At 60.1% G+C, this 8,582-nt stretch overlaps 1 protein-coding gene across 1 annotated transcript in view; it reads left to right on the forward strand.

Annotated features, from left to right (window-relative positions):
* Positions 1-18: 18 nt before the first annotated feature.
* Ralgds (ral guanine nucleotide dissociation stimulator) overlaps positions 19-8,582 on the forward strand; it is a 43,145-nt gene continuing 34,581 nt past the window's right edge. Inside the window, exon 1 of the mRNA XM_048812809.1 lies at positions 19-225. Within this exon, the coding sequence (XP_048668766.1) occupies positions 208-225 (18 nt within the window). The 5' untranslated portion in view covers positions 19-207. The remainder of the gene's footprint in view (positions 226-8,582) is intronic.

Raw genomic sequence — 8,582 nt, forward strand, 5'->3', positions numbered from 1 at the left:
CGGCCGGCAGCGCGGCAGGCGCAGACAATGGGAGCGGCGCTGGCGGCGACGGCGACGGCCGCGGAGCCCCGGGCCCGGCGGGGACGCGAGGCCGCGCCATGAGCCCCGCAGCCGGACCGCCCCCGTGCGCCGCGCGGCGGCCGAGGCGAACGTCTCTGCGAGCCCCGGGCCCGCCCTGGGGCCGGCGATGAGCTGCGGAGGCTGAGGATGATGGTAGATTGCCAGGTGAGTCCGCGCCAGCCGGCCATCCGGCCGCCAGCCCGCGGGTGGAGGCGGCCCGCAACCCCCGCCCACGCCCACCGGGGGAGGGAGCCGGCGCCGCATCCACGCAGAGCGCGCGCTTACGCAGTTCCGCGTCCACCGCTCCTGGTACAATTGGGAAACTGAGCCAGGAAAGAGGCAGGGTCTCGAGGGACCGGCCAGGGCACGCCAGGTGGCAGAGTCCAGCCGCGAAGGAAGGGCTCCTGCTTCCTGGGCCGCGGCTCAGTCCTCCTTTGGGGTTTGCTTTGGGAATGAGAGCCCCTAAAATCCTGGGAATCCCCTGCCCACCCCCTCCAGGCGGGCTCTTTACTCTGGACATCCACACGCACGCCTACCACGCAGACTTCCTAGGTATCAGAAGATGGGACACTGGGGAGGTGACAAGGGAAAAGAAGGAAGAGGTTGCAGATTACCCTTAGGGGTAGGAGCAACACGCCAGGGATCCATTGCTTGGGAGGTGGGGACATACCCTGCTGATAGGCAGCTGGGTACTCAAGATTCCCCAGTATGCCTGGCATGGGACATTCCCAGAGCAGCCTGGAGAGGACAGGGCCAGGGTCCTGTGTCCACTACTCTGGACACCTAGAATTAGGTTAAGCAGTCCTTCCCTGGTGTGGAGGTGGCCACAGAGGAGGTCTTAGTTTCCCCTTTGAAAATTGGAGTGGTTGGCCTTTGTGACTCCAGGGTCCCACAGACTCCCAGAAGTTTCCGGTGGCCTTAGTTCTCCATCAGTGACCCACTGTCCACCAAGCCCCTTGGAAAATGCTTTGTCCTCTCTAGAGGTCCTTCTGAACACAGTAGGCGGGGGCCTTGGAGGACTGAGGACAGTAGGGGTCATGCAGAGTGTTGCCCCACACTGGACCAGCATCTCAGGTCCAGGGAAGAGACTGTCCCTGTTGGAGCCTGGGGTCCTCCTTTGGAAGTGGGCAGGGTCACTGTCCTAGCTGGGTGAGGAGGCCTCCTGAGTGAGCGTGACACCTCGGGCCAGCAGAGGGACACAGGGTAGCAAGTGAGGCTGCTGAGGTCCTTCCTGTTCCTCTTGGAGCCTTGGGTCCTGCTCGTTTGCCTCCCGGGGCCTGGGAGAGCTGCTGCCTTGACAACATCCAAACAAAGGTGTGTGTTTTGTTTTCCGGGTTTCTTGCCTGGGGCTGCAGTGCTAGCGCTGGCCACCAGGGGGCAGAAGTGCCAATGGAGAAAGTGCAGCCAGGAAAGAGTGCCCAGGGTCGTGGTCTCTGTGCCCTGCCTTCCACCCAGGGACCTCCATCACTAGTATCCCTGCCACAGTGTGAGCTGCTCAGGGGTGTGGAGGGGCTCAGACCTCCTCTCATCTTTTCCCTAAATACTATGCCCGAGCACTCGCCCCAGGCAAGGACCATGTTGGTCCTGGATGTGACCCTTAAAGTGACCGCCATGGGCCCTGCCCTCCAGGACCTGTGTGTATGAAGAGGCACAGGCGCTCTAGTTGTCCCTGGCTGTGTGGCAGCATCCCCCTAATTCACCTCTCACTACGTAGCAGGTGTGTGTGATTAGGTGAGGTCTTAGCCCAGCATATCTCCTCCAGGCCTCTCAGGAGGCTGGGCTGCAGCCTCCACCAAGGCTGGGCTGGAGAACGCACCTCTGAGCTTGTTCCGTGTTGGCAGGGTCCAGCTTGGGCTAGATCCCTTGTATCCATTGTCTGGGATCCTCTGTGGGGGTCATAACCTCTGTAGCAGGCATGATGTCAGCACTTGCTTGCCCAGAATGAGGCAACCAAGGAAAACCAAGACAGTTTTTTGTGAATCTTGGTAGTGGCCTCATGTCACTTACTGAATTGTTCAGAAATCCTGAACACAACCAAATCCAGTGCACCTCAGGAGAGCAGATTACTCAAGGACTTGTGTGCCAGGAGGCAGTCGTCACTGGGAGCCTTGGTAGGGTCTAAGATGAAGATTTGGGTTTGAGCCTGAATGTATTGGGGGGTCCCTGGGAGGCTTAGGCTGCAAGCTGTGATACAGGTTTGCTCACTTCTCACCCACCTTGGGTGCAGACCAGGAAATTACTTAGGAGCACAGCCCCAGAGCCAGGCCTGGCGTGGGTTGCATTCTGTGCTCGAGTCCTGCCTCCTTGTGTGTCTTCCACCTCTGAGTTTGTGCAGTGGCCACCGGGGACTTGAGCCCACCATCTCACACACACACCATCATTTCCCAGGGAAGCAGATGTTAGAGTGACTCCCATTGTATGTGGGGCAGGGGGATGGCCACAAGGAGGACAGGTGACCTGAATGACTTTGCCTCCTGAGCCTTGGGGCTGGGGATGTGGTATCCAGAGTCCCCTCAGGCAGCCCCTCCTCACCTGCCATCACCCACTTGCTTCCCTTCAGCCCATCACCACTGTCCCTGGACTTTTATGGACATCTGAAGATAACAGAGTCACGAAGGAATTCATTCATTCATTCAGATGGTACAGGTTTCCTGGCCTGGGCCACCAGAGGAGGCCATGAGGATCATTCCAAAAGGTGTCAGGGCTGGGAGAGGTGGTGTCCACCTGGGTGGGCGCTGAGAGGGCTTCTACAAGGAGGCGTCCCGTGGTCAGGGTTGGCTCTTCGCAGGTGGGGCCTGGTGTCTGTCACTGTCCTGGAGCTGTGATGAAGTGCCAGCTCCCCTCAGCAGGCCGGCACGCTCCCAGTCCTGGAGACCACAGGTGTGAGGTCAAGGTGCGGCAGGGCTGTGCTCTCGGAGGGCTCCAGGAAGGATCCTTCCTGCTTCTTCCAACCTCTGGTGGCTGCTGGCAATCCCTAGCTCTAGGTCCTTGTCCTGTAAGTGCGTCACTCCAGGTGTGGCTCCACATGGCTGCCTCTGTGTGTGTGTCAGGTTTTCTGTTACTGTGAGGACACAGTTAGTGGCCCTCCCTAATGCAGTATGAAGTCACATTCATGCTATCTGCAAGGACCCTATTTCTAAAAGAGGTCTCTTTCAAAGGTACCAGGGGGTCTTTTGGAGGGACACAGTTCAACCCATAACAAGTCTCAGGAATGGTTTACCTCCTAAAGGCCAGGTGTCCATGGGGTTGGAAAGCAGTGGGGATCTGAGGATGTGGCAGAATCGGCCCCTGGCTAGGGATTGTGGGGGCCTGACTGGGGCCTGCTTTGGTTGTTCCAGCAGCACCAGCAGATGGCGCTGTGACCCGTGTGGCGGCACTGGGCTGCTGCAGACAAAAGGTCCGGCTGGTAGCGTCCAGAAGGCAGCACCTCGCAGTGAACAGGCCCAGAACACAATCAATTCTTGATGACACATGCAGAAGGACATCAAGCCAGCCAGGATAGCCATGGGGTGGTGGCTGGGTGGCTACTTGGTGAGGGAGGCTGGGGTGGGGAGGATGGCTCCTGTAGCACAGAGGATCACTTATTGCTGAGCCTGTATCAGAGGAAGGAACTGAAAGGAAGGCAGGGAGGGGCCAGAGCCAGGGCTGGGAGTTTGCATTCCTCTTTCTCTGCACCTGCAAGCTGAGACGGCCCTTCTCGGCCTTTCCAGGGGCGCTGCAGCTACATTACACCTGAGGTTTCCAAACAGCTCTCCTGTTACAGCAGAGCATCCTCAGGTCCCAGGTATGGGGGCCCATGGAAGGTGGCCATGGGCCCGGTAGGCTGTCCATACAGGGCCTGGTGCTGCCCAGTTTGCCTTGCTATACCTGGTAGGGCTCAGCATGATCCTCCTAGAAATGCAAGAGGGGTAGGCCAGTGTGGGCTGAGGTGCAGCCTGGGCCCCCCACCATGGCCAGGGCTCCCGTGGACATCAGTGAGATGGGGCAGAGTGCCCCCGGGAGTGGAGGCCATTCTTGTCATCATCCCCCTGCCCCTTTCACCGTCTCAGCCCTGGGCTGCTGGTCCTTGGTTGATTCCCAGCAGCCTTCCAGGGGGGCTTTTGTGCAGAGCACCTAGGCCCCTGGCTCAGGAGGCGTAAAAAGACGGCGGAGCCGGGGTGTGGGGTGGGCAGCCGCTCTGTGGAAAGCTGTGGATGGGAGCCTTGGGACCTGGGGCCACCTTGGCTCTGCCATGAGCAGTGTAGCAGGTCACACTCCCACACCAAACAAGGAGCCGTGTTCTGCAGGGTTCTTCCCAGGCCCGTGTATACCTCTGTCCTGGGCTCTGGAGGTACCTGTCATGAAAGCCCCTCCCACTGTCCCTGCACCTGGTCTTGCATATCTGCCTGGCACCCTGAGATATGCCAGACTGGCATCCTTGCTCTGGTGGGGACACCCAGGCACCCAAAGGGGAAGGGACTGCACAGCAAGGCAGGAGCCTGTTTTCAGACAAGCCCCATCCAGGCCAGGCACCGGGGCTGGGACCACATTCCTTCCAGTTACAGTGGGCGTCCAGTGGTCAGGGCGGGGCAGGCAGAGCCCCCAAGGTGGGTCAGCAGTGACTGCAGATGAAGGCCTTGGGAGCCTCTCCTCCCTTCCCACCCTCAGGAAGACCTTGGACTCTCTCTGCATTTTCTCAGGTTCTTGGGTTAGAGCTTCAGAGGCTTCTAGGGCCAGGACTGGGAGGGGCCCTCAGGGAGTGGGGTGAGCTTAGGAACCCTCTGTGTCCCTTCCCAGGGCAGCTAGGCTGGGGTGAGGCTGTAGAGAGGAAAGGGTGTGGGAAGCATTGCGGCACCCCCTAAAAATGACAAGCCCCAGAAGAAGAGATCGTTCCCGTGGCAACCTGAAACAGTTGCTAGGCAACTTCAGGCCCCCAAAATACTTGCCTGCAGGAAGGCTCAGGGCTAGGGGCTTTCCAGTGGCCTGTGTGTGGCCCACAGTTCTGAGTTTGCTAGGTATTTCTCATAGCTGGTCCACCGTCCGCCCCCTGGATCCTTCCTGAGGGAAACCCCGTTCTCTCCTGCTCCCCATCACCCCGCCCTGCCAGCCTCCTGACACTGGGCCAGTCCCCTAGCAAGGGAGGCCATTTCCTGTATACCTTTGCCACAGTTGATGGTGTCGGAGTCAGAACATTCAGTCAGAAGGCACAGTGAATGGGGCCATGCCAGCCAGGTGGGGGATGGCAGGATGATGCCTTGCCCCCCCCAGCCCTGAGCTCCCTGGACGTGGCACAGAATGGTAGGGCAGGTGTGGCTCAGGTGCAGCCCTGCAGTAGAGCTGTGGTTCTGGGCCAGCTTTGAGACTGACTTTAGCGTGTTCCTTCTCCCTGACCGCAGTTTCTCCATCTGTGTCCCATCTACCCCTCTTCTGGGGCCTTGGGTGCGAGGGTGGGGGCCAGGGCCTGCCCTCCACCTTGCCCAGTCCATCTCGGCAGCAGACCAGGCCCTCAGGGGAACACTGTGCCACACAGGCTGCGGAGCAGGACCCTGGGTGGGAATCCCAGCTTGTGCTTCTTACTGGGTGTCCTAGAAACCCTCTGCACCTGGTATGTCCCCTTCCCAGCCCCTGTCCTTTCCCCTCCCTGCCCAGGAGGAAAATACACACTCCTGCCTGCCTAAGGGGGTCAGGAGGCCTGGCCCTGTGGGCCCCACCTGTGGGCCCCACCTGTGGGCCCCACCTGTGTGCTGGAAGGCTGCCTGAGGACACAGGGTGTTAGCTGGGAGGGAGCAAGGCCCTGCAGCCCCTGCCGAGGGAAAGGGCCGACAGCAGAGGGAGGAGAGAGGGCAGATGGGGGCAGGCCAGGCAGGCTGGACCTCAGAGAGTGAGATGCGAGTCCACTTGCCCTCAGACCATCTCCCTGGGGATGGCAGTGAGGGGCGTGACTGTTGGTGACCATTGCACCCACAGGGTTTCCCTGTGCCCTGCAGAGCCAGGATTCTAGTCTGACTCAACTGGTCTCCGTGACCTTGGGCTATGACCTCACTCCTGAGCCTCCCTGGACAGGAGAGACATGCCCAGCTCCAGAGTCCAGAGGCTCTGGGACCCTCATCTCTTCTGCCTCTGCCAGTGCCAGGTGCATGTGTGACCACTGGGGCACCAGGTGGATTGCAAGTAGGCACAGGAGCGGGCTGAGGCTTGCAGATGGTGGCCTGGGAGGCGGAGTGCCCCATATTCATGCTGGATGCCCCCAGAGCACTCAGGCCAGCACCGTGAGCCACAGCTAGGGTAGGAAGAGCTTTGAGGGCACAGCCCTCACCCACCCTCTGCACCAGTTGGCCTCCTGGCCCTGTCTGGCGCTTGCATCACCACCTGCACAGCTGATCCCCTGAAGACTGCTCAGGCCCCAGCGGCGGGAAGGGGGGGGGCCTGCACCGCAGGCTGGGGCATCCCTTCTCCCGTCCTCCTTCCCTCTCTCTGGGCTGGGATCCAGAATCGGCTCCCCTGGGGAGGGAACCAGGCTCTTCTCTCTCCCTGCCCCCCCCAGTTGGCATGAACTCACCTCACACCAGCAGTGCCAAAGTACACAGCACCGTGAGCGCCCCCCAGCCAGAGAGCAGGCGCTGTGCTCGCAGGCTGGATGTGTGTCTACGCTCAGCAGAGGAAGGAGCCCAGGAAAGGAGGAAGCAGGACAACCCAGAGAAGCCGCCCTCTCCCAGACTGTCCCCTCCAAACTAATAGAAAATATATAACATAAACCATATTTTAAAATATTGGAAATGCTTCAAAAAACCAAAGACACAGCCTCAAGGCCGCTTTGACAGCTTTTGTTGTTTGTGTGCCCTAGAAGATGGACCTCCTCCGCACATCACCTGAGGTCCCAGGTGCCCCTGCAACCTCTGTGTACCAAGCACCAGGGGAGGGGAGGGTGTATCCAGTCAGGAGGACCCTTGGTCAGGGAGCGGCCCTGAGTGCAGGAGCTCCCCCTCCCCCCTCCCACTTAGGACTCCATCCTGACCCCAGGTGTCTTATTCCCAGGAACTTGGGGGTGGAGGGTCATACCCTTTTCCTGTAAATGTCAAGCTCAAACTGGAAGGGCCAGAAGGTGGGCTGGGGGGTTAAGCCCCTAGGGCTGCCACCACCTGAACTGAATCCATTCCAAAGAGATTCTTGCTCCCACCCCACCCATGTGGAAATGTGGCCCAGCCCTGATTATCTCAATCATCTGTCCCTGTCTGCAAGGAACAGCAGTCCCCAGGAGTTCTGGGCTGTGCAGAGGTCAAGGGGCTGGAGGAGGAGGAGCCCCAGCAGCTCACCTGCAGAGGCTTAGATGTGGAATGTGTGGGGTGTTCCTATGGCACCTGCAGGCCCTCCACAGGTGCAGGGATGTCTGTCCCCCCACACCCAAGGCAGGTGGCCAGTCTTGGGGAGCTGGGTGCAGGCAAGAGACAGGGACACGTGCTGACCCTGAGTCGAATCCACTAGTGTTTTCAGACAAATGCTGAGTGGGTGGCCCCGTCTCGGGGAGCCCCACCTGATCCCGCTTCTCTGGGGCCATGTCCAAGCTCCTGACCCTCTAGCTGCCCAGAGCTGGAGTTCAGGGGTGAGGCAGCCCACCTAGACTGAAGCCCTGTGTGGGCAGAGAGGTGACAGCTGAGGCTGGGGGCAGGGCCAGGCAGGTTGTGCCCATGGGAAGGGCTGAGCTGGCAGCACCACCCCCTGTTCCTCGCAGCAGACGCTTGAAGTTCTTTGGGTTTCCAGGAGGATTTCCTCCCCAGGAGCTGGGCCCAGGGATCCCTGGTAGAGCACGAGCCCCCGCCCCTTCGACAGCCCTGCCAGGGGCCGGCAGTGACAGGCACAGGAGCTGGCTGCAGGCGCTGGGGAATGTGTTCTGGGTCACATTCATTTTTGGCAGATGTGCAGGGCAAGGTTGTACATCCAGGGCCTCTGGGCCTGCGGGGGCAGGCTGTGCTCCTGTCCTGTGACGGACATGAGGGGTGTGCACATGGTGTGTGTGTGTGTCTGTCCTGGGAGCATCTCCCTGACTTTGGATGGCCATGCCTAGGTTTGAGAGATGTGTGTCAGGGTGGGCACATACCTGGGTTCTGCACGCTGTAGGTGGCTAAGGAAGCTCACGTGAAGGGACGAGTAAGGCTGCATGTGGGGACACCTGGCTGGGGCCTGGGGATGGAGAGCCCATGATCCCAAGTGTGTGTGTGTGTGGGGGGGGGGTGCGCGCGCACGCACATGCATGTGACTTTGCTTTTTCAAAGCATCGAGCCCAAGCCTTGGCCATGGGGAATCCTGACGTTTCAGCACTGCCCTTAGCCCCTGAGTGTCAGTTTATCATCTGGTCAGTAACTGTGCGCAGCTCCTGGGTTGTGATGGTGAGAAAGTGCTTGGCACAGTGCCTGGGACACATAGACAGAGGCTAGGGACAGACAGCTTCTGGAGGGTGCCAGGCAGGCAAGGGCACCCGGTGTGCTGCATCCCCTGCTGGGCCTTCCAGGGTGAGTGCAGAGGCCTAGAACTGAGAGCCGAGGAAA

This window comes from Marmota marmota, unplaced genomic scaffold (assembly GCF_001458135.2).
Source record: "Marmota marmota marmota unplaced genomic scaffold, marMar, whole genome shotgun sequence".
NCBI lineage: Eukaryota > Metazoa > Chordata > Mammalia > Rodentia > Sciuridae > Marmota > Marmota marmota.